Genomic DNA, 24,815 nt, shown 5'->3' with positions numbered 1-24,815 from the left:
AGTAGCTGTGGCGCACGGGCTTAGTTGCTCCGTAGCATATAGGATCTTCCTGGACCAAGGCTCGAACCCGTGTCCCTTGCATTGGCAGGTGGACTCCCAACCACCATGCCACCAGGGCAGTCCTAAGAATTTTTTATACAGAATGGTTTGGAATTTAATGTAAATGCTGCACGTAAAAGTCACCTGCAGTGCTTGGACGTGTTGTGGCTCGTCTCCATGGTGATCACATTAGGGGAGACCGCCTGTGGCTGTGCTTCTCTGGGCCCTTTCACTCCTCACTGCGGAGGAGCAGAGTGAGAGGCTGCTCTGGCCCAGCTCATCTCTAACCAGTGCAGAGGTGGCGCCTGGGCAACTCGGGGGCGAGGGGAAGCCTGCTCCGTGACCAGCTCGTTCTGCTTGGCTGCCCAGACCACGGGGCAGCGCGCCAGGACTGTCCCACTGACGCGTGGCTAGAGAGGGCGTGTGTTTGAGGATTGCAATAAAAAACGGCTTTTCCCTATGCCCAGCACACGGGGCGCTGGGGGCCGCTGGCATTCGGAGCTGCCATGGCCTCCTGGGCCCGTGCCAGCGGCTCACTTGTGCCAGGTGGCCTCCAACGTGACATGTGGTCTCGGCACTTCCCGTGGACTCTGCCTTCTTGTTTCCGTCGCTGTCATTATAGCATGTTAAACGGTGAGGGGCCTGTCTGCCCCGGCCTTGTGCAGACACTATGAAATTAACTTCCTCACCCTCCAACTCGCGTCGGGCTGAACTGACATTTCCAAAGGGCTCCTGGCTGGACCCCTGCTCTTGGCACGCTCTCCTCAGCAGAGCGGAAGGGCGGGGAGCCGAGCCTCGTGCCGGTGGAAGCTGTCAGGCTGGGCGATGGAAGAAATCCTGAGCGCTCTTGTCACCCGGGGGAGAGTCACACACATCTCGGGGAGCAGATACAGTCCGAATTATAGCGCTTCATACCTGGCTCCGAGCAAACCGGTTCTGCAGGGCCCTGGCAGAGGCCAAGGGGGCCTCTTGGGGATGGGCAGCAGGGTTTGAGAGTCAGGACCCCATCACCTCTCATTACCCTTGCAGCTGGCAGGAGCGTGTGGGAATTACCTCGTTACCGTGGCAACACGCCCTCCTCACAGGGAACTCCATCCACTCTGACGGGTCCTGTAGCCCAGGGTGGCCGGCCAGCCGAGCAACTGGGCCCCGTTGGGGGTGCGACGCCTTCCACTGGAGCGTCCCGTTCCTCGTCTTGACAACTTGCCCTGGGACCACAGGTTTTCTTGCTGGCCTGAGAGGCAGCGGCCCATCTGGCATTGTCTGTCCCTGGCCCGGGAGAGGGAGGGCAGTGGCCAGCCCCACCCACCTTGCCTCCCGAGGTCTCATGTGGCCGTCCCAGGACAACGGTACACGGGCTCCCTGGACCTCCCGGGGGTCAACTGGGCACAAGGTACCGTGGTGAACACCCCTCACTCAGCACAGCCCTCCCCGCTGGGAGGTGGTCCCAGACACCCACTCCCTGGGCCAGAGGGCACTGGGCAGTGGGAGTCCACACCCAGAGGCCCGGGCTCCTGCGTGGCCTGAAGCCCCTTGCTTCTTCTGCAGAACCGATGGCCCCGAGCAGGTCCCTGCTCTCCACGATGGCCCATGTTCCTCTTCCTGACACACTCATTTAATTTTTAACTCACAAGGCATTTGCTTATTTATTTTCATTGTTCTTGATAATAATTCTAAGCCATTAGAGGGGAAAATTATATTCAAAAATGCTGTTTCACACTTTATTTGTTTGATGATTTAGAGCAATAGAAAATAGCACATTTGCTGGCTTTTATAGTCTGATAATTATTCACATCCATCAAGCCATTCCAGGGGAATAAACAAAACACCAAGAAAATGACACCATTAATAGCATCCTTCACTGCAGACAGGAAGCCTTTCCCGGGTCAGCGTCTTGGGAGGATGGACGCAGCCTGTCCCCTGCCCAAGGCGAGAGCCTGCCCGCAGAGGATGTGTTTCCTGTCAACTACCTCTGCCTCTGGGCCCAAGAGCTGCCCTCCCACTGGACTGAGGCCTCTGCCCAACCAGCACCCACAGCCCCCGGCTTCCAGAGCTTCTTGACTGGACTCTGGCCTGGCCTCAGCAAGGTCCACGGGACACCCCCCTCTGGCCAGGGGTGCACCCCTCCAGCGTCCAGTCTCAGTCCGTCCCTGGCCCCCCGTAAGCACGTCCGACCCCTGCACACGTGTCAGGACGCAGGTCTTGGACGCAATCACTGGCCGCTCCGGCCCCAGGCCTCCCTCTTGGCCTATGCCAGGTGTGCGGGTTTCCACGTTGCCTTTTTGGGGGTGGCTGTGATTGGAGGGGGTACATCCACTACTCCAGACGTCAAGTGTAAAAGAAGAAACCTGGAAAGGAGAGGCTGGGAGACGCCCACCTGGCAGGGCCAGCCCGCCCATCTCTCCCCAGACCAGGGGGTCACTTCCTTCTGGAAAGTGGCCTCTGGACTCTGGTCACTGCCGGAAGCCTTCCCGTCAGCCGATCGTTTGAACAGTGAAACTGCTGGACTGGGACCGTCTCTTTACCATTGTGTGGCTTTGCATGCGTCTCGTGTCCCCTGCTGTTACCTCCTGGGCTGTATAGCGGATCTAAAATTGCTTTATTTTCTCGCCGAAGTCCCTGGTATTTGCAGACGACTGCCTTTCTGAAAAAGGCGTCTGGCAAACGATGCCTGAATTCGTCACTCTCGGCCTCCTCGGCGATTCCACAACATTAAACCCGGAGTTATGGAGCCTGTCCAATCCTGCTGCAGCCTCCGCGGGGTCACCTGGAGCGGTTGCCAGGGACACCGAGCTGACAGTGCCGAATTTTCCACGACTTTCTGGTTGAGTGTCATCCAGAAGTGCTTTGTGTAAAATGTTGACCAGAGGAGAGAAAGGGCAGGGGGAGGGGTGCACATGATGGGCTGGTAAAATACGTGGAGAAGGTCCAAAGGGGCCTGCCTGGCCAGTCTCAGGACTGGGGCTCGTGTGCTATGGCCGGAGGGACCTGCGTGACCCCGCGTGGGCAGCCCGACCCTCTGCAGACTCCCCCAAGGGGTTTCCCCCATTTCTGACTCTGCCCCCTGAAGCCCCTGGTCTGTTGTCCCTCCCATCCCTCCCTGGATTCTGGGAGTGGCTCTGCCCGTTCCTGTATCCGACACGTCCAGATTCCTCTGCCATGACTTCTGTGCTGGCCTGGAGTGAGTTGACCACCAGGAGGCACCCAGCCACAGCCCAGTGTCTGGGGAGGAGCATGGTGACGGGGGCCGTCTGCGGGTGGGATGTGGTCAGCCCAGGAGGAGGCGGGGGCTGGTGGACCAAGGAGACGGCCACTGTGTAGCAGGGCACATGGGAAACCAGCCTCGTGCTGGCGGAGAGTGGGATGGGGGAGCCAGGGGGGCTCTGTGTGGGCTTGGGCAGGGCTGACCGCCAGCTGGGAAACCTCGCACCGGCCCAGTCGTGAGATGGATGTGGACCCGGGCAGGCCGTCTGTCCAAGGAAACATGCAAGCACCCTTTGCCGCCCAGGCGACCCGGGCTGCCACATCCAGAGAGCAGCTGCCTGGGGTCGCAGGCGGGCAAAGCAGATTGATTTTGGCCGTGAGGTTTGACCTTGTGATGGGGACGGAGTTCCCAGGGAGCAAGACAAACTGCCTCCATATCGGCGACCAATAAAACTGACTCTGTTTTACGGCCCCAGAACCTGCTCACTAATGGCCAGACAGATGCTTGCCTACTTCGAGAGTTAGCGAGCAGCCCTGCTCAACCCAAAGAGCTGCTTTGCCTTCTTTTTTTTCCTCCCAGAGCCAAGCCTGGGAGTCAGGGATGCCCCGACCCAGTGGCGTGACGCCAGGCGGGGCTGTAACAAGGGTAGCGTGCCCTGGTCCCAGGCTGGAGACTATGCATGGCTCTGCCATGGGGGCCCCTCGGTCTGGGACTTTCCTTCAGTGGTGAATGTCAGCCCTGCTGGGAGGCCAGCTCACCTGGGCCTTCATTGCTCTGGGCTTGCCTGGGGCCCTGGAGGGGAGGGCCGTGGCAGGGAGGGGGCTCTATGGGCACCTGCCGCCCACATCGATGGCAGGCCAGCGGAGCTCGGGGAGCCGTTAAAACTGCGCAGATGGAGCCTCTGCTGCCCTCCCTGCCTCCTTTGAATGGACGGCCTACGCTCAGCACTTGTTTCGTTAAGGACCAGGACCCCAGTTCTGCCCGCCTTCCCCTGAAGACTGAGGTTTTCAGCTTGCTGAGTCCCTGGGTGTGGGCTGGGGGAGCACAGGGGCTTCTCAGCACCTCCCAGGCTGTCGCCGGGTCGTTCCAAGCCGTGGGAGGCGCAGTGTGCTCTTGGCTGTCGGAGTGCAGACGTCCCCCGTGACTGCCGGCTTCCCGTCCACGAGTCCTTTCTAATCTCTCCAGGGGCTGCTCTTCTGAACACTCAGCCCAGCGTCCTGCAGTTTGTACTTTCCGATAACAGAGGAGCCACGTTCCAGTGTATTAAACTTTTAACATCCACCAGATTCAATTAATCTTATCTTTACAACTCCCAATTACAGGCGGTAATTAAGTGAAAGCAGCATTGTAGACTGGTGATATTGCATTAATCATCACAGCCTTGGAGCCATAAGTTAGTTCCTTCCTGTCCTCGGGCATCTTCCCAGAAGGGACGGAATGTTCCATTTCCCTGTTTGGTGGGGGGATGTTAATCCCACAGAGGTGCTTTGGATTGGGATTAATTTTTATCATCTTGATGTAAGTGATAAAAGGCCATTTAAAAAAGAGTCACCTCCTCTTTGTCCAGATAACGGGCAGTTCTCTGACGACAGCAGAATTAAAGGTGCCATGGCCACCTCCAGGGCCCTGAAACATGCCCAGAAATTAATTATTTTTATCCTGTTAGATTAGAGACAGCACAATGTTCACCTTATCTCCTACCCTTGTCCCCTTTTATTTTATTAAAAGTAACGATAAACCTTTCAGCTGGAGTGGACTCAGCCAGCTACCGAGCCTGGGCGATCTTCCACGTTCCGTGTCCCTCCCCATTTGGCTTCCTGCCCTGTGGGGGAGGAGGGAGCAGCTGTGGGGAACATCCTGCTGTGGACTCGTTCTAGAATTCCAGAGACTGCCGTTGTTATTCTGGAGCATGCTCCCCGCCCCCTGCAGCACTGCTGACATCGGGTGGGGCATTCTCTACTAGGGCGCATCCTGGGCGCTGTGGGGTGTGGAGCAGCATCCCTCCCCCCCCTGCCTCGATGCCAGGACCACTCCCCCAGTCGTGACAACTAGAAATGTGTCAGACGTGGCCCAGTGTTCCCAGGGGGCAGGATTGCTGGATCCTGGAGTTTCTCCCAGATGGGACAGGACTCGGATGCTCTAGTAGCTGTACCGTTGGACAGTTTACCACCCTCCCTCCTCCTCTGGACAGTGGCCCTACCATGCCACTGGGAATGTCTCCACTCCTGGCATTCTGAGGGTGTGTCACTGCCCCGCAAGTCCTGGGTCCTGGGCCTCCACCTCACCCCTCCTCCCATCCATGTGGCATCCCCCAACCCTGACAGCCCCTCCCCTACACCGACCACAGCCGCCCAGCTCTGCCCTGTGCCGGGCCCGCGTGTCTCCTGGGGCCCTCAGCTGTGCAGTGGCCACCCACTCTCCCCTCTGACGTGCCTCCCTTCTCTCGTAGGTACGCCATCCCCCCAGAGCATGGCAAGCGCCTGGAGCGTCTGGCAATCGGTAGGTGCCTGGGGCCCACTGGGGCCAGGGTGGGCGGTGGGCTGGCAGCCTCTCCCTCCCTGGCTTCACACTATTGTCTGGGGGTCGGTGTCCCGGAGGGTGATGTGCTCCAGGTGTCCTGGCTGTGTTCCACTCCCTTCCCTGGCGGTCAGGTCGTGGACCCCCACTGTGGGTCTGTCATTTCACGAAAGCCACACGGATGCCGTCGCTTCAACACTCTTGTTTTCTAGCCTCTTGGCCCAGAGTTTGGGACAGGACCGCAGGTTTTGCCAGCTGGGGGCAGCCCGTGCTCCCCCCACCCCCCAGCACCTGGTGCTGCATCCACACTTTTCTGTCTTTATGGAGTCTTTGCTCAGTCTAGAACACGAAAAGTCCAGTTCGGAGGTCCGCAGCTGTTCCGTGCGGCCGCATGGGGACTGCAGGGCCATCTGCTAATCCCGTGCAGGGTCGGGTCACCCGGGCTCCCTCCACCACCTGGATTGAGACCCTCGCTAGGGCCTCTTGGGCTGACAAGATTTGTCGGAGAGGCTCCTGGGCTGCGTCCGGGGCTCTGACCACCCGGGTAAAGGCCGGCCCTCAGGGCATGGGATCCTTAGAGACAAGCCAGACACCCAGGCTGGGGGGGCGCGGAGGCCTCTGTGTGCCCCGATGGGGGGCCGGGCTGTGGCCCCCCATCGCTCTCATCTTGCACCTGTCCTGTCCCCATGGAGACCCGTGTCCTGAGTGCGGACGGCTGTCAGTGCCTGGACAGACGTTCACAGACCCCACTGGCCCAGCGGGTGGGCCCTCGCTGTGCAGCCAAGAACGGCCCCTCCTTCTCAGGCAGCACCCGGGTGAGGGTGAGAGTCTGCTGTGCAGATAGCACGGGGCCTCAGGCCACCCCGACCCCCGTGGCAGCAGTAGGCAGCCGGCACCCCCAGGTGGCCACGGAACCTTCCGAAGCCATGGCCTGGTGTTGGTGAGGCTCCCTGCCAGCCGGCTGCTGGCCTCTGTGGGCGCCTCCCTGCCTGCACTTGACTTGGGGGTGGGAACGGCCCATCTTTTCTGCCCAGCAGATTCTCGCTGCGGGTTGGCGGGGTCGACAAGGTCCCAGGTGGGAGGGAGGCCGTCAGGTGAGTTGGGCAGATGCCCCCGGGCCCAGTTCCTATGCAGAGGCCATCATCATGTCACCTTTTATGTTGGAAACTTGGACCTTGACCTCATGGACAGGTCTGGAGCCGCTCTCAGGAACATGCTTCTCCCGGGAGAAATTCCAGTGCAGGCGGGCATGGCAAAGGCCGATTTAACTTACTTACTGAGCTCGAAAGTAAAAGCAAATTAATTTTTTTCCCATTATGTTTTTTAAAATGCAAATTAAAAATGTCTTTTCCTATTGTATTAGCTTCCTGTTGATGTAACAAGTTACCACAAACCCAGTGGCTTAAAACAACACACATCCTCTCAGTTTTGCTGTGAACCTTAAACTACTCAAAAAAAAACCTAATTAAAAAACGCCACAGATTTATTTTCTTACACTTCTGGAGGTCAGAAGTCCACAGTGAGCCTCTAGGGGCTAAAATCAAGGCATCAGCAGGGCTGGCTCCTTCAGGAAGCCCCGGAGGAGAACCCAGTTCCTGGCTTCTATGGCTTTTGGAGGAGCTGCATCCTGGGCGTGGGGCCGCATCGCTCTCATTTCTGTCTCCCTGGTCTGTGGTCGAGTCTCCCTCTGACCCCCTCTTATAAGGACCCTCCGGATGACACCAGCCCCCCTGGGTGGTCCAGGCCCATCCCCATCTCAGGGGCCTGAACTTTATCCCGTCTGCAGAGTTCTTCTTACCACTGAGGGGACGTTCCACAGATTTGAGGGGATCGGGACATGGATGTCTTGGGGGCCACTGTTCAGCACCCCATACCTGCAGAACCACGCTTAGCCATGCCCGCTGTTCTCCCTCAGTATGCCTTTTCTACTAGAAAAGTTCTGGGTGATTGGAGCGCCAACTAGAGAAGCCGGATGCGGGATCCTCTGGGGCCCCCGCCGACCTCAGACAGTGCCACAGCCTCTCTCCCTGGAGCTCGCCCTCTGCTCCATTCCCGCAGCTGGGGCTGCTGCCGGGTCCTTCCTGATGCCCGGACCTGGATGCTGGCTCACTTCCTGGGCATCTGAGGAGGCTCAGTGGCCGGGGCTGGGAGAGGCAGAGTCGGCTAGCAGGGAGGCTGCCCCGTCCTTGCTTCTTGAAAAATCCAGACTCATTAAGTCATGTGGCTCCTGGAATTCAGGAGAGGGGCTGTCAGCTCTGGAGGGGTGGCAGGAGCCTCCTGCTTCCTCTGCAGCCCCCTCACTCAGGACTGCTCACCCCTCCTTGGAGGAAGGATGGGGGAGGCTCCAGGGCAAGGGACTCACTGCCCTCCTAGGCGTCCCTTCCAAACTTTTTGGGGGCGTGCGTCAGGGGCTCCATTACTGAGATGGGTGGAACGGGTTTGCGATTAATACGGAAAATGAATAGCCGTGCTCCGAATGGGCTCGCTGGGAGAGTTGTGCGGCCCACGGGGAGAGCACTAATGTGTTGGCGCGTTATTGGTGCTAATCACTTAAAATGTGCTTCTTTATTAGAGTTTTAATGAGAGCCACTTAAACTGTGCATTAAAAAGAGGAACTGCGGAGAGGCCGGCAGGCCGGGCGTCAGGCAGCCATAACTCTCATTGAAATGCTTTTAGTGCAGAGCGGAGTTGCTGGATTCAGTCATCCCTGGCACCTTCCAGAGCCTTGCCGTTGTGTCCTTGCGGTTAGGAGCCTCCTCCAGCCTTGTCGTGTGGGTGGGGCCACGCGGGTGCACACGTGCATACACACACGCACGCATACACACACACGTGCCCTCTTTAACCAGCAGCCCCTCGAGGGTGCGCGCTGGCCTGGAGGCTGGGCCCGGTCTGGATCGGCTTCCAGAAGGGTCCTGGGGCTGCCTGCGTCTGGGGATCAGTCCCAGAGGGAGGTGGCCGCTCGGGAGCGCGTGCTGGTGCCACTGCCGTGGGGACTCATCCCACACCTCGAGGAGCCGTGTGGCAGCCGTCCTGTGCCCGCTCTCCGTGCGGGTTTGAGCGGAGGCGCCTGGCCGCCATGGGCAGAACCTGGGACAGGCTTTTCCTTAACCACAAGACACACGTGTCATTGACTTGAGTTTCAGCCAACAGGTGATTTGGGAACGTCCCTGAACTGTGTTAGTGAAGCACGGTTTCTGGGCAGGTAGAGCTGATGGGCTTTCTGTAGGCTTGCGGAGGCTATCCCTGTTTTAAATTAGTTACGTGGTGCATCGTGGGGCAGAGAGCATAGGGGCTGTGGGCGCGGCCTGCGTTGGCCCCGTGTGTCTGGGGCCGAGGGTGGGCGGGTTGTCTCCCGGGCCTCCGTGTCCTCACCTGCCTGGTGGCGGTAGGACCACGTGGGTGGAGAGCCTGCGCCACTCAGGCAGCCCCCCTCTTTGTTGCAGACTCGTCAGTGTTGGGGGGCGGCGGGGGACCCCACTCACTCCTCATGGTCACTGTGTGTCTGGTCAAGAGCAGCAGCTCCCCTGTCCTGTCTCCGGGCTGCGCTCTCACATGGCCGAGTGACCGTGTGGAAGCAACGTAGCGGCTTTTGTCTTGGAGGAGCTTGGGGTGGGCGGCGGTCTCTAGGCAGCCGCACCCTGTCTTCGACCGCGGGTGTGTGCTGTGGGTGCGCGCCTTGTCACCCAGGACCCCGTCCCGCAGTCCCCTGTGTGTTTCGTTCCCTCGGGGCCTCGGAGGAAAGGGCTGCCCGGAGAGAGGCGTCCCGGCTGCCCCGCCGCCCCATCCCGCCGGGCAGGCCCCGCCCTGTCCTGCCAGGCTGATGCTGGTCTTCTCTGCTCTAGGCTTCTTCCCCGGGAGCTCCCAGGGCTGCGACGCTTTCCTTCGGCACAAGATGACCCTCATCTCGCCCATCATCCTCAAGAAGTATGGGATCCCGTTCAGCCGGGTACGTAGGGGCTGGGCACAGACCACCTGCTCGTGGAGGGGCTTCCGGGGCCTGTGCCCTGGTGACCACGAGTGCCCCAGGAAACTGGCGTCTTAACCCTGGAGAAGGTTCTAGGACGATGGCAAGCCAGGGCAGTGCCATCAGCCTCCAGCTCTTCCAGGGTGGGGAGTGAGGATGGAAGAGGGGCAGCCAGGAGGGGCCTTGACTTTCCTTCCCGCCCAAACCCAAATGTCGGCAGGTCCTGCAGGCTGGGCTGCGGAGTGGACGGTCGGGGCAGCTCCTGCTGACCTGGCAGGAAGCGCTGAGGAGCCGGCGCTCCCCATGGGAGTCCCTTCCCGCCCACCCGTGGCCAGGCAGATGCCTTTGAGTGAGCAAATACCTGTTTAGAAATGAGACGCCTGGCTCCCTCGCAGTGTGAAGGCTGTGAACTCATGCAGTTTCCTGCTCCAGAGGCTGCTCCACTGGTCCGCGTAGGGCTGTGAGGGGTGAGGCCGCGCTAGGAGCCGGGTTGGCAGGGACCCCACTGCCTGCGGAGGGCAGGCGGGTGGGGGCTGAGCACCGGGGCCAGGCCGCCTCTGCCCCGGGAGTGGGCCCAGCTGTCGTCACTCCAGGCCAGTCCTTCCCCGCAGACAGCCCTCCTGGACGGGAGAGTCTGCGCCCCGGTCCCTGCGTGGGTCCAGGCGAGAGGCCTGTGCCCGGAACTTACCGGACAGGCGTGTGGGCCGTGGCGTCGAGGGCAGGGGGCAGAGGGGACTGTCCGGGAACCCGGCTTCTGCAGGTTTCCCCGAAGAGTGCTTCGTCAGGCGCAGGAGCGAGTTCTGGGGGCGGACCTTCATGCCTCTCTCTGGCCAAGGGCGTCAGCAGGTCAGAAATGGTTCTGACGTTTCAGTCAAACCGCCTGCAGCATCAGCACACAGATCGGGGATCCGCCTTTCTGTCGGGGCCGCAGCTGCTGCTCATGCTTATTAGGTAGCGGGATATTTCGCTCTGAGAAACGCAGCTTTCCATGCTTCCCTCTTCCCACCCACCGCCCCCGCCCCTGTCTTCTGGTTGGAACGTCATTCTTTGCCGGGAACCTCGCAGACAGGTCGCGGCGTTGCTCACGGGAGTGAGAGGTGCTTGCTCTCCTGTCCCTTTGCCGCGGACCTTCTCCAGAGTCGTGCTCCCTGGAGAGGGATGCTGGTCGCGGGAGTCAGCTGGCGGGCACCCTTGTTCTCCTGGGTCAGTGCCTGTGTGGCCCTGCAGCCTGTATACGAAATGCCCGAGCGTGACCCAAAGGCGGCGGCGGCAGCCTCCTGGCCCGGAGGGGCTGCTGGTGACTGGAGAGAGGCCGGGCTCCGCAGCCACAGCGGCTGCCCACGGGGTCCAGGCAGAGCTTCGTCCCAAGGCCCTTGTCTAGCAGCAGGGAGCCCTCCGTGGGCCACCGGCCTCAGGACCAGGCTCCAGGCCCTGTGGCATCAGGCTCCACATGGAGCCCCTCGTCTGAATTCCTGGCGGCCTTCAGAGTGACGCCCCGCACTCCGCTTATAAATCTTTGTAATGGTATTTACTTCTAGAAGAAAAAGCAGATCGATAGCAGAGCTTTTTAATAATTAAAAGTGTGTCTTTCTGTGATCTGCCACGGACTTCCTCATTTATTCTTGGAGAGCTCGCACAGGCAGCCGACTGCCGGGCTTCCTCGGTGACTGGCGTCTGGGGCTGGCGCTGCCTCCACTACTGACTGCTTTGCGTCACGGCCTATCCGTCATCCCAAGCGCCCTCTAATTTATTGTCGGGATAACGTTGACGGTGGTGACACGGAGGACAGACACCGTGGGTTTGAAATGGAGCCACCAGGATGTAGATTTTTCTGACAGGGACGTAATCTTCTTGTTGCTCTAAGTGAGCACATCTTCTGTTCTGGGCCTTGATGTATGGGCGGGATCGGGCGGGGGACCAGGCCCTCAGTGTGCCTCTCCCCACGGGGGCTCCAGCTGCGTCCCTGAGGCTCACGCAGGCCAGTGCACGCACGAAGCCGTTCTGGAAAGCGAGATAGCGCTTTACAGAATCAGCTCAAGTAGGATAAGAACATCAGTAATTGCATTTAAAAGCACATCCCCAAACCCGAATTTTATTTATCTCATTTGACGAGGCTCCGAGTCCTGCAGCAGAAGCTGGCCCAGGGGACCCTTCCTGAGAACGAGGATGCTGGCCGCTGGGCCCTGGGGACACTACATGTCCCCTCCTCCCCCGTCTGCTGCCGTCACTTTATCCCCGCACGCGGCTGGCTGTCACTTGGACAGGAATTTAAAAATATAACTTAATGCACACTGACTTCCCTTGATGGGTACAATTCATTATTTGAAAAGAAAAATATCTCCGTGTTCTTAAGGACTGGCTTTTCTCCAGGCTACGTCAGTTTTGATTGATTTCTGACTCTGTGGTTGGCTTCTGGAAGTCTCCCCACCTCCATCCCCCCCCACCCCCCGGTCGCCACCTCCCGCCACCCACCCTCCCCTGCCAGGGTTTGACTCCTCGTTGGTTACTTAGATGAATCCAGCGATTTCTGCTCCTCTCTCTGGGGTTATTAGCAGGCCCCGAAAACTACAAATCAGTGACAGAGTGCCGAAGAGCCTCTAAGTGGGGCAGAAGGCTTGAGCAGACACACTTTGCAGAAGGAGGCGTGCGCAGGCGCCGGCAGGACGCGGTGGGCGGCATCCACAGACCTCAGGGAGGGAGCCGGAGCATCACGCCCACCCCGCAGGGCCGCTGTGTGCGAATACCCCATACCCCATATGCCGCCGAGGGGGCAGGGGGAACTCGCCCTTCCCACCACGTGGGTGCAAACGGGCGGCCACTGCGAAGAGCCGCTGGGCAGTTTCTTGGGGCCCCACGGTGCCCCTTCCGGAGTCTGTTTACTCCGGAGAAATGCAAGCAACCGCCGGGAGAAGATGAATCCACAGGTGCCCCCAGCTCTGCTCACAGAGCCTCAGACCAGGAACAGCCACAGGCCTGTGAACAGGAGGCTAGATGAGCACGTAGCAACACATCCTCATAGCAGGAGACCCCTTTAGGAACGAAAAGGAGCAGACGACCGGTGTGCCCAGCGGGACGGATAAACCCCGAGGATGTGCCGAGCGGAAGAGGCCAGACGCAGAGCATGGGCGGTGCGGTCCGTGTCTGTGAAACCCTAGAGAGAAACGTTGTCAGGGGGCGGGGGGGCGGGTGCGTTTGGGGCCCCGTCCTCAGAACTCCAGACAGCCTGATGTGCACCACGTGCTCAGCCTAGGAGAAGACTGGCCCTCCTGACCCCAGAGGGTCACTCCTGTGTCACAGCCTCTAGTCCAACAGCCCCGCCTCACATCCCGGGACACGGCGAGTAGGGATGGTGGCCGCTGCTATTTGTCATCCGTCTTCCGGAACACTGGTCTGTTGGAGCGCTTGCTGGTGGCCGGGGGTAGTCAGTGCAGAGTGGGGAGGGGCCCGGGGAGGAGGCTGCAGCCTCCTTCTCCAGGCCTCGGGCTGGCACCTCTGGAAGCCTCTGTCTGGCGTCACTGTGGGTCCCCCACCCTGGTCCCTCATGCCCAACTTCTTGGTTTGGGGTCTCTGTCGCAGAGGCCGGACCAGAGTCTGGCCGTCCAGACCATTTTGAATAGGCCTGGAAACACGCGCTCGTCCTGCAGTGTCTTGACCTTGACACGAGTCCTCCCGGCCCACTGACGTGTCGCTTTGGTCTCTTCGCCCTCACTTGGAGGGACCCATGTCTTGGGATGTAGTGGACAGATTCCCTGCTCGCGGTGGCGGGGCCGCTTAGGCCAGCTTCTGGGGACGTTTTGGAGGTGGGCCTGCTCCTTCCTCACACGAGGGCCGGGCGCTGTGCTGCTGACTCGAACCCACCCTGGGCTCCACGGGCTCCAAAGGCTCCAAGGGCTCCGAGCTCCGCCAATGCCGACCGGCCCTCCTCGCCAGCCCTGGAGCCGTGTGGGAACATCTCACAGTGGATGGAGGCTCAACAGGCCACCTACCCCCAAAGCAGGAGGACCCGCCCCCCGCCGCCAAACGAGAAGTACCTAGAATCCTAGCGTTGCTGCTCGCCTGTCTGGAGAGTGCAGACTGTCTGTCCCCTCGGGGCCTGGCGGGGTCTCAGTGAGCGGCGGGGCTGGGAGCCCAGCTGCCGCCCTGGCCACTCGCCTCACCTACTTTCCAAGCCATGTGAGAACCAGGCCACAGCCTGTCACTTGGCCGACTCCTTTGGCTCCTAAAGTTAGGCTCCCTGGCACTCGTTGGGACATCCTCAAGCCCACGTCCCCCTGCTGTGCTCCTCGGTGGCTTCTTGTGGCTTTGCCATCAGCCCATGATGCCCTGTGTTGGGCGTTGCTTCTGGTCAGGCCTCGCCCCTCACCTGTTGGCCTCTTGCCCCTCAGATCACGCAGGAAGCTGGGGAGTTCATGATCACGTTCCCCTACGGCTACCACGCCGGATTCAACCACGGATTCAACTGTGCGGAATCTACCAACTTTGCCACCCTGCGGTGGATTGATTACGGCAAGGTGGCCACTCAGGTGAGTGCCCGCAGACCCTGGGGAAGGGTCTAAACGGGGCTGGCCCCCACGTGCTCACCCAGCCCAGGGCCTGGGCGGCAGCCGTTTATATTCGACCGGAGGCTCGGATTCTCCATCAGGGTCTGTTTCTGGATCCTCAGCAAACTTGTCCCCAGAATGTTCCTCACCTGGAGACAGGGGAAGGGGGTCTGGGCAGGCCTGGGGTCGGGTCTCCCCTCCTCCTGGCAGACCCCAGGTGTGTTCCCCATCGTCTGCGGATCAGGGAAGATTTGTTCCTTGTTAGTTGACCCCTTGGAGGCCACCTGGCCGGGCGTGGGGTCTCCTTGGGCCCCAGCGCCTTTGCCCCCCTCCAGCTTCCCCATCTGGGCTTTTCTGCTGTGGGGTGCAAGAAAGATAGCGGGAGAGAGAGAGAGAGAGAGAGAGGGTGCAGAACCCTGGTAGAGCAGACCCTGCGCTCGAGCCTGAGGGCTTCTTGCTGCCTCGCCATCCACATTCAGAGGTCACTAAAAGGCCGGAACACTCCTTTGATTTTCCTCAGTAATTTGCCGTTCTGGTCCCAGAGGGCCGATTATTGGTCAACAGATTTGACATCTGAGCCAAGCGCTTGTTCTCAGGTTCCTTTTCTCCTGCACTCACCTGTCTGTGGTTTTGATGGGCAGCTTTGGGGGCATGAGGCCCCGTAGTGGCGAGTCCAGGGAGCGGCTGAGCACTGGGCAGGGCCCTGGGAGGGAGAAGCTGCTAGGAGGGCTGTCGGGCAGGCAGCAGGCCCAGCCCTTCCTTGGCTGCCGGGACCAGGGGCCTTCTACCCAGGACTGGTACCACGGGTGCCGCGGAGGAAGCCGGCGAGCTCTGCCCAGCTCTGAGCTAGGCTCAGACCAAGCGGCCCCAGCTCTCAGGTTTCAGTCCCTTTAACCTTCTCTCCACTGCAAAAGGGGGCCCGGCTGTTCACAAGCATGCACTCTGGTACTTGGGTCATGGGACAGGAGAGGCCTCTGCTGCTGGGCTTCTTAACAGCCTCCCAAGCCAGAGCCCTGGGGTTCCAACGCGGAATTTCTCAGCCGTCATGAGTCAGGACCCAGGGTTGGGACAGATGGTGGGTTTCTCCCAGGCCCGGAAGTGGGGGCAGTGTGGACCCGGAGGACTTGGAGCCTGGATCCTGATTCGTTCAGCGTTTCCCAGACCTTGGACCCTTGCAAAAGAGGGTCTAGGCCGTGACGATCGGGTGTCACAGCCTGGAGCCGTGGCCCGATGGAGTGGAGGGGAGCCGGTGGCGTGCAACACCGCGAGTCCACGGCAGGGCACGTGGCAAAGAGCAGGAAACCCTACACCAGGGGTGTTCAGGGGGGTTACAGACTGATGCTTTTGAACAGGTGGGGTTAAACAAGATCCATCCTTAAAGCAAATGTCACCTGCTTCTTTCCACGTTTGAATGGGGTGAAAAATTAAGATGAAGAAAATTAAGCTTCACAGGTGGCTTTGCGTCACATCTCCGCTGGGCAGCGCGGTCTAGACGGGCTGGCTCGTCTCTGTCTTTCTAATGATCTGTTTCTCTAACTTCGCTGTGTCAGTGCAGTTGAGAAAAGGAAATGGGCTTTGTAGCCAGGAAGACTGGAGAGGCGCCCCGGGATTTAAAGTGCTGGGTTTTTTATACTTAATTCAGGAAACTGTGGGGGGATTGTCTTTGGCAGAGCCTCTGGCTTCGCTGCAAGAGGAGGGACGGGGGCGTCAGGATTGTCCATTTAGATCCACAGGGGTAATTACACCTCCTGGGGTATATTTGCAGGGAGTTCTGTGTGCGCGGGGACCACCCAGCCGCAGCTGCGATTGAGTTATCAGCCTGGCCCAGGGCTGGTCCCAGAGGTGCTGCTGGAGCCGACCCTGCTGCGGGGCCGGCGGGGGTTTCCCGGATATTAAAAGCAATTTTGGGTTCAGCCATGTGTTCACAAACAAGTGGCACTTGGGAAGTGCAGCCTTAGATGGGGCTCCACGCTCACATCGCCAGGCGGCGGAGCGTGAAATTACTGAACAAGTGATGAGCGTTGCTCTGAGCCCGCCCGGGTTCTGGGGTGCCCGGCGGCTTCTGCCAGGAGTGGCCACTGGCGAAGGGGCACCCGTCGGTTGCCACCTGATGTCAGCCTCCAGGCCTTTCGGTGGTGGAACGGGACATCAGGTCCTGACCTCCAAGCTCCGTTGCCCCCGTAACGAGTCCGGGCTGGAGAGGCCGCCTGGGCGCCTGGCCTCGCAAGTGACAAGCTGAGGGCATTGGCGGCAGGGGACTGTTCGGGTCTCGGGGTGCTGGGCCTGTGGACTTAAGGGAGGGGGGTGGGGTGGGGCACGGGGGGACCCAGGGCCCCTTCCCGCTGAGCAGGGGCCTCTCCCTGCAGCCTGAATGCCCCCGTCCCGTCTGCATCCCCTTCCAGCACATTCCTCAGAATGCAGCCAAAGGGGAGAACGTCCACTTCCCAGATTCTAGAGACTTCTGTACTTGTTGGTTCGTTACCTCTTCTGGCACCCAGCGAGCCCCTCACTCCCCGCAGCGTCCGTTTCTGTCACTCTCCCTCTGCTGACGCATTAAAGGCTAAGCTCTCACGCTCGCCAGCCTGTGTGAATTTCAGGTGTTCCTGTTCTTTCTTCTAGAGCAGGGTCGGCAAGCAGGGGCCCACGGGCCAAACCTGGCAGGTCGGCTATTTTTGTATGGTCTGCAAACAGAATGATTTTTAGATTTTTAAAGAGCTAGGGGAGAAAAAAATCAAAGGAAGAGTGTGTGACAATTGAAAACTAGATGAAACTCACATTTCACGTTGATAAGTAGTTTTATTGGCACAGATGCGCCCATTCGTTGACGTGCCCTGCAGGGCTCCTTGCCTACAGCGGTGGAATTGAGTAGTTGTAACAGGACCGTCTGGCCTGCAAAGTGGAAAATATTTGCCGTTTGGTCCTTACTAGGAAGTTTGCAGTCCCTGGTCTAGAGAATCGAGGGTGCGGGCGCTCTGGCTCCAGCTCGTCAGGGCTGAAGGTCACCTCCTTTGCTCTTTTCTTTGTAACCCACAGAGTCTCCGGCATCTGAGGGGCTGTTCCCCCCAGCAGGTTGGCTCCCAGCCACTGTCTCTGGAGGTTCCGGAGGGTCCAGTGAGGGCGCTGGTGGCTTTGGTGCCCGGCAGGCCAGGCCAAATGCCGATGTGCCACTGCCGGCCCCCTGCAGAGCCCACCCAACTTCCCCACTGCGGGCAGGGTGCCCAGCCCTCGGGCCCAGGTCTGCCCTGCAGGCCACAGGGTCGCCCAGCATCCTCCTGGCTCTAAAACTCTGGAGAAAATAGGCTTGTGGCCTCTTGCCGGAGCCCCTTGGAGGGAGCACCTCTGGTCCCCGTCTACCCGACAGAGGCTGCAGAAGACTGCCCTCTCCCGCCCTCTCCGCTGAGCACAGCACGCTCGTCCCACTTGCAGTCTGCGCTCTGTGTTCACTGTCAAGTTGAGGGAGAGTTTCTTCTCCGGGATGGTCTTCCTTCCCCGTCGCTGACACTAACCCTCATCAGTCCTCTGTGCACGGGAGGAAAGCCTCGTGGCCACCTGCTCCCTGCCTGACGCAACCTGCAGTGGGGGGCGCCCGCCGTGTCCCTGCCTCGGCGCCAGGGGGAGCGGCCCTGCCTTCCTCTTGGCCAGCGACTATCCCCGCCTACAAAGGGGGTGAAATGGATAAGGATCCAGCAGAGCTCTGGGTGCAAATGGCCCTGGCCCCTTGGGCTCTGGCCCAGCCCAATCCAGGGCCCCCTCCCCACCCTCACTCCCACCCCCTGTGGCGCTGTGACACTTGGGACCAGGTCACCCTCTGGGGGGCCGTCCTGGGCGCTGTGGGGTGTGGAGCAGCCTCCCTGGCCCCACCCCCTCAATGCCCAGTGTGACAGCCACAGACATCCCCGGGCATTGCCATGTGTCTCCTGGGGACAGGATCAGCCCCAGCTGAGGGCCCTGGCTGACCTTTCTCTCTTCGGCGCAAAGGGTGGTTGGTTAGTACGGCTGTACTTTTTGGACTCCGGTAGTGAGGCTTCGTCAGCTCAGTTTAGTTCCTCTCCCTCGGGCATGTGTGCGAGACCTCGCATCTGCCCGCCACCTTTTCCTACTGAAAGGCAGTTTTCGTGGCTGTGGTCCACAGCCTCGGGGTTTGGAGTCCCTTAAGCACGACAGATGCTAGCTATTGCCAGAGCCGCGAAACCGCGCTTAACAGGGAGCGAGGGATGGACCTCTGGGGCTGTGGGTACGTTACCTCCATGTGCCTCTCTTCTCCGGGGCAGGGGTTGGGGGGCTGGGCCGACAGCAGGGCTGTGGGAACCAGGACTCTGCAGGGCGTCGATGTATCTGCTCTATAGGAACTGGTCCTCTTTCAGGAACTAGATGTTGGAGAGGTCACTGCCCTCGAGGAATCTGAAGTTCTCTACCAAGCCCGTGGGCAGAGAGGCCCCCGATCCTGGGGTCATTCGGGGTTTAAGGGAGCCGGGCCCCTGCCCCCGTGGGTAGGAGGGGCGCCGTGTCCCGAGTGGACCCTGAGCATCCTCGGGGCTGGGCGGCATCCACACTCACACCCAAACCAGCGCCCAGCAGCTCCTGGGAAAGCGCACCCTGATGGCCGGGCTGCCCGTTTCTTCCTCCTGGACTCCCGCCAAGGGTTCTGGACCGCATGGCCCTAGCCCCATGGCACGTGGATGAGCCCCTTGCTTCCTGGGCTTCTGGACACATGGCGGAGCTGGTAGTGGAGCCGGGGCTGGGCCTCCATGCGGAGTGGAGGTCGGTGGAAGGAATTAGAACCCAAGCCCATGGGGCCGGGGCAGGCAGAGACCGCCCGAGTCTGTGGGGGGAGGGCGAGGGGCGAGGCTGCAGAGCTGCTCTGGGCCTCAGAGGAGGAGGCGGTAGCTATAGGGACAGGATGGCAGATGGAGGCTTTTACAGACTCTAGGAGGGGGCGGGGACTCCCTGCTGGCTTCATCCTCCAGTTTCGGAGATGTGGGAAGAAGAACACACACGACTTGGCCTTCCATTCCCACCCCCTTGGTCCGGAACGGTGCTGCCCCGTGGATGGACCTCAAACACATGATGCTCAGTGAGAGAAGCAGACACAAAAGGCCACGTAGTGTGTGATTCCATCGACGGGAATTGTCCACAACCGGCGGATCCACAGAGACAGTGGGTTAGTGGTTGCCAGGCACTGGGGAGGACTGCTAAGTGGTACAGGGTTTCTTTTTGGGGTGATGAAAAGGTTCGAAAATGGATTGTGGCAATGGATGCACAGCTCTGTGAGTGGAGGTGGAGTGTAGGGCATGCGAATTATAGCTCAGTGAAGCTGTTAAAAAAATCCTACCGCCTGGATTACCAGATTATCAGCGCACAGGGTGTGGGTGGGTCCACGGGGTGCACGGGGGATGCCATGCTCACCAAGCAGACCTCCCTTCCTTGGTCCACAAACACTAGGGAGCCTGTGAAGCAGGAGACAGCATTGGGAAAGGGGTTTTGGAACCGGGAGGCCCCTTTGTGGGCCACTGGGGGGACCCGTGGGGGCAGCTCCCGGAGGGTGTCTGCCGTCAGTGGGACACGTGCGTCTCTCTCTGCTGGTCCTCAGGCCTTCCTCATACGGGGACAGTCGTCGCATCGTTGATTTTCACAGTGGAAAATTTATACCCATGGCTGGGGGTCTGAGTGAACCGTGTAATATTACGCAGCCACAAAAATGGTTTCACTATTTATTGGTGTGGAAAGATGGGCACGGCATTTTGGGTGGAAAAGCTAGGTTTTCGATCATGAATGTATAATCCCATTGTGTGTGTGTGTGGTGGGGGATTTGCCCAAATGTTGGTCAATATTAGGTCTGTGGGGTGGAATTGGGGATACCTTAAAAACAAGGACTCTACAGGGCCTGAGATCAGAGCCGGCAGTGGGCAAGTCCCCGACCGGCCATGTGCATCCTCACGCCTGCCTCTGGTCACATGCTGCTGCTTTTGTTTTGAGCGGTCCCTTCCCTCTATCCCCGCTCCCTGGGCTCCCCCACCCCGCTCTGTCTCTCTCCAGCTTTACTGGTGGCTCTTGCCTGCATCAAGCTCTGACTCTGGGCCTCGTGACCTTGCAAGGACCAGAGAGAGGTCAAATGAATCCGCCAGGGGTTCTGGGAGATGCTCTCTCTATCCGCACGTGTCTCGCAGGCTTGCGGCCTCCCCCAGGCGGGTGTCCGGGGCTCGGCTGTGGCTGCAGGGGCCACCTCCAGAGGCCTGTGCCTCCGTTTCCAAGAACAGAATTCCCCGGGCACGTGCTCAGCCGGGCAGGCTTTGTAGTGGGATTACTAGCCAGAGAGATCAGAGGGATGCTCCAGCTTCACTGGAGAAAATAAAGTGTGCACACATCAGCCTCTTTAGGTCTGAGCTCAAATGAGTCCTGTAAGACCGCATGCCATGTTGGATTAGCTCACGAGTCCCTCCCAGCTCCCCCGGTTGGGTGGCACCGGGTGAGGCCTGACAAGGGCCTCTTTCCTCCACCGAGGGCGCACTGGTCTCCTGGCCACCCCACAGGGTACAGGAGAAGACTTCGGATTAAACGGAGCAAGAGAGATTTAGAAGCCGGCTTGAATGGCCGGAAGCCCGGCGCACTTAGCTGGTTTTCTGCCAGCTGTCTGGGCCACCGCCTGCCAGCCCTCAGCCTCCGGGAAAGTCTGTGCCCCCATGGCTTCTGCTGAACGTGGAAGGCGGGGAGGCCCGTCCCCAGATGCACCGCTTCCAGGGGCAGCCCCCACGTCCCCCAACTCCCGCATCCAGGGCGGGGGGCCTTTCCTGAAACTCGCCCCCCCCGCTCAGCCTGGGCCACCTTGAACTTCACTGCTGTGAAATGTGAACCAAACTGTTTCCGCTGCTCCAGAACGCGTGCCTTCTGTTCAGTAATGCTGCCGCCTGCTCTGGGCGATTAACTTGGAGCCCGGGGGGAGGTGACAGAAGGTGGGGTGACGGTGGGGGCCGGGCAGAGGAGGGCAGGAACAGAGCTGCAGCCCGGACGCTCCTTGGGCCCACCTGCCTCCGCGGTGCCAGCCTGCGCACTGCTGCGCCTCACTGGCTCCCTGATTTATGGCGCTGGTGGTGGCCGGTGCGCGGGGTTTGCAGTCAATTGCCGTATAAAACGTGCTTCCCCTGGAGCCTCCCCCAGAGCTTCCTGTCACTGTGTCCCTGGCAGCGGCTTCAAGCCCAGGTGCACACAGTCGCATAGCGGGGAGGCTCGGAGCGGAGAGCACGGTGCCATCGCTCTGCCTTCCGGCCCGATTTTGTGCTGGCTTAAACTCGGACCATCTAGAACAGGTGCCACCGGATCTGGAGGGATGGGTCTCAGGCAAGGTCTCCCCACGGCACAGCAGCCTCGTGCGGCCTGAGCATTGGCATCCCCGGGCCCACCCCCTCCCAATGCCAGGAGCCCCTTCGCTTCCCCAGTCGTGGCCTGGTGCCCCCTGGGGCAGGTCCTGGATGAGAGCCTGGTCTAGAGGGCGGGTCGCAGGCCGTTCTTCCGCCTTCTTTTTCACTGTCACCCACCCCCCCACCCACAGAACACTTTTACACTTTCTTCCTCATTGCCCCTCTGTGAGATTCTAACACTGTGGATACACCACATGTCTGTTCAAAGACAGTGAGGCTTTTCTGCCCCCAAGAAGGAGTTTTCACCCCCTTAGGGGCAGTGTCCCCCGAGTGAAAACACCCTAGAGGACAGGTCTAGGGGAGCAGCCTTGGGAGCAGAGAGAGGGGCCCCCGCCAGCTCAGACGTGGACAGGACTTGAGTGCTTGGTGGGCCCCCTTGGGGAGGGACTTCCCCCGGGCCGGGGTTCAGAGGCCACCCTGCTCCCCGCTGCTGTGGCTGGGAGGGCTGGTGGGAGTTGCCCGTGGCCCAAGCCGCTCCAATACAACTTTGCAGCTGATGAACCTCCTGTCTGTCTCTTTGGGAAATGCTTGCAAAGAATCTCAAGCGTAGTTGCAGGCCTCCCCCTCCCCTGCAACTGAACACACCAGCCCGTCGCGTCTTCCCTGCTCCCCTGGCTTCTCCGGGTTCTGAGTGCATCCGCAGAGGTTCTGGAGAGCCGGTGGCTCAGCATGTGGCCGACCTCGGCTCTCCCCAGGTGGGCGATGGGCGGGCATCCCAGCCCCCTCGGCCCAAAGCCCCTGTCTCTTCCTTCCTACTTCCCCTCCTGTCCCCGCGCCTGGGGTTGTCTGCCTGGGTTGCAGGCAACTGTGTTCAGGCTTCCCGCCCAGAGGGTGGGCCCTGGAAATGCGCACCTCAGTCTCTCTGGAGGGGTTGCTGCCCGCTCATCACGGTACAGCTTCCGCCGGCCGCCTCCCTGGTGGGTTCCCAGCACTGGGGGGTCCCCACTGGCAGACACGTGGCCACACAGCTCTGGGAGAAGGGTGCTGGCCGCTGCCAGGCTCGCTCACACTGATGGGCCTGCTGCCCCTTGTCGCATGGCTTTGCTGCTTTTCCTGGTGGAACTGGGAGCTTGTGATTCAAATCCACACATCAGAGTTTCTCCACCTCGGCACTGTGGACCCTGGGGCTGAACCATCTCCGGGGGCCGTCCTGGGTGCTGCGGGGTGTGGAACAGCCTCCCTGCCCCACCCACTCAATGCCAGGAGCCCCCCACCCCCTCGCGTGACAGCCACAGGTGTCCCCAGACATCGCCCAGTGTCCCCTGGAACGGCTTCCCCCTGGGTGAGAGCCCTGGGCTGCCGAGGTTCCTCGAGGGTCACCTTCGCCCTGCCACAATCTCCAGCGCGTGTTGCCTGGGGATGCCACCTGCGGGTCCGCTCCAGAGGGCAGTGACCTGCTTTTCCCTTTTCGTTCTACTTTCCTTACACCACATGTGTTGAGTCCACAGTCTCAATCTGGGCTTTTCTGCTATCCTGCCTGTGAATGGGGTTTGTTTCTTGGCCTGGAAAACGCCTTGCGGCTTTGGATGACGAGGTTGTTACAGAGGTCAGGCAGGCTGGCTCCCCTCGGAGCCTGGAGAACAGAGGGAGAGGGACTCCATGGGTCCTGGTCAGCAGGAGGGGCTGTGGGTGAAGGGAGAGGGCTGAGGGGCTGGTGGGGCCCTCGGGCAGAGCACCCTTGGGAAATGCCTGGCACCTAGGGCCTGGGTTCATCATCGTCCTCACAGAGGGGGAGGTGGGAGGGTCCTTCACAGCAGGCGGGAGAACTGTCTAGGCTGCAGGGCTGCAGCCACGGAAGAGGCTTCCTTTATGTGGAGGAAGAAAGAGAGTGACCTTGGGGAGGGGGGCAGCATCCTGCAGATCAAAGGCCTGTGACTTTGCCCAGCCCTGGGAAGCAGCTCCGCCAGCCAGGATGGGGGAGCCCCGGGAGCCCTGCGCCTAATGGTTTTGTTTATGAAGCACTTCCAAGGGCTTCCAGTGGATTTCCTAACGAACTGGTTTGTTATCGCGTCCCCCGCTGCAGTGCGGGTAATTACATCAGAAACAGGGGGCCAGCTCTGGTCCTGACAGATGCAGGCTCCTGGGAGGGTGGTTTCTGCCCCGTCTCTGGGTGCTTAACACTTTGTGGGCTGAAGCGCCCCCGGCCCCGGGATTGTTCCCTAGGAAGCACACGTGTCGCTCCCACATCAGCATCTGCTCAGCACCGGTCATCTGCAAGTTGCTGGGAGACGGGAACAAGTCTGCGAGGTGCAGAGGAGGACACAGATGAGGGACAGGACGCCCAGGAGCGCTCCGACCCAGGGAGACCGCGAAGGGCACGGCGGGTAGGCAGGCAGCGTCAACCAGCACGGGCTTCTTGGGGGGCGGGGTGGTTCTAGACCTTGGTGTATTCAGGTCACAAAATGCCATCAACAGGGGAGGGGTGCTGAAAGCAACAGGAAGGCGTCCCCACCCTGCCCTGGAGGCCAGAAGTCTGACGTGGAGGTGTGGCATGGCTGAAGACTCCAGGGGACGGTCCTTCCTGCCCCTTCCAGCCTCTGGCGTGGCCGGTAATCCTTGGTGTCCCTGGTTTGTAGACGCATCACTCCAGTCTCTGCCCATCTTCATGTGACCCTGTCCCCATGTCCGGGTCCAGCTTCCCCTCTTCTTACAAAGGCCTCGGTCACTGGATTTAGAACCCACCCTGCTCCAGCGTGACCTCACCTCAGCCAACTTGTCTGCAGAGACCCTCTTTCCAAATAAGGTCTCATTCTGAGGTCCCTGGCAGACATGCATTGGGGGACACTGTTGAGCCCTGTCCCCTGCGGAGCAGTGGGGGAGGAGCGTGAGTCCACACCCAGGAGCAGAAAGTGGGGTGGACGGGAGGGACGGTTTGGGTCTGGGTTTTAGGTGCAGTGCCTGCGGGGCTGGCAGTAGAAGGGATGTGGGGCTGCCCGGCCGCGCTGTCCAGCACGAAGCCACCGGCCCGCACAGCCCTTTAACCATAAGTTAGTTAAAGTGAAGTAATTACGTGTGCTGTACCTCAGTCACACCAGCAAGTGCTAGTTCATAGCCACGTGGGCCGGTGGTGATCTCGGGGACAACATAGACGTAGGACGTTTCCACTGTGCGAGGAAGCCCCTCGTGGAGGTGCC

General features: G+C 60.3%; 1 protein-coding gene across 5 annotated transcripts in view; it reads left to right on the top strand.

Annotated features, from left to right (window-relative positions):
• KDM4B (lysine demethylase 4B) overlaps positions 1-24,815 on the top strand; it is a 140,156-nt gene that overhangs the window by 71,381 nt on the left and 43,960 nt on the right. For 4 of the 5 annotated variants that reach the window (XM_060094405.1, XM_060094404.1, XM_060094403.1 and 1 more), the window contains exons 7-9: positions 5,694-5,743; positions 9,604-9,707; positions 14,111-14,248. In XM_060094405.1, coding sequence (XP_059950388.1) covers positions 5,694-5,743; positions 9,604-9,707; positions 14,111-14,248 — 292 coding nt within the window. Of the gene's footprint in view, positions 1-5,693; positions 5,744-9,603; positions 9,708-9,945; positions 10,299-14,110; positions 14,249-24,815 lie in introns of those variants that run through there. The other variant, XM_060094407.1, reaches the window with a different exon arrangement.

This window comes from Mesoplodon densirostris, chromosome 3, assembly GCF_025265405.1.
Source record: "Mesoplodon densirostris isolate mMesDen1 chromosome 3, mMesDen1 primary haplotype, whole genome shotgun sequence".
In the NCBI taxonomy this organism is placed as follows: Eukaryota; Metazoa; Chordata; class Mammalia; order Artiodactyla; family Ziphiidae; genus Mesoplodon; species Mesoplodon densirostris.
The sequence above is the reverse complement of the archived record's forward strand: the minus strand, read 5'-3'. Positions and strand labels throughout refer to the sequence as shown.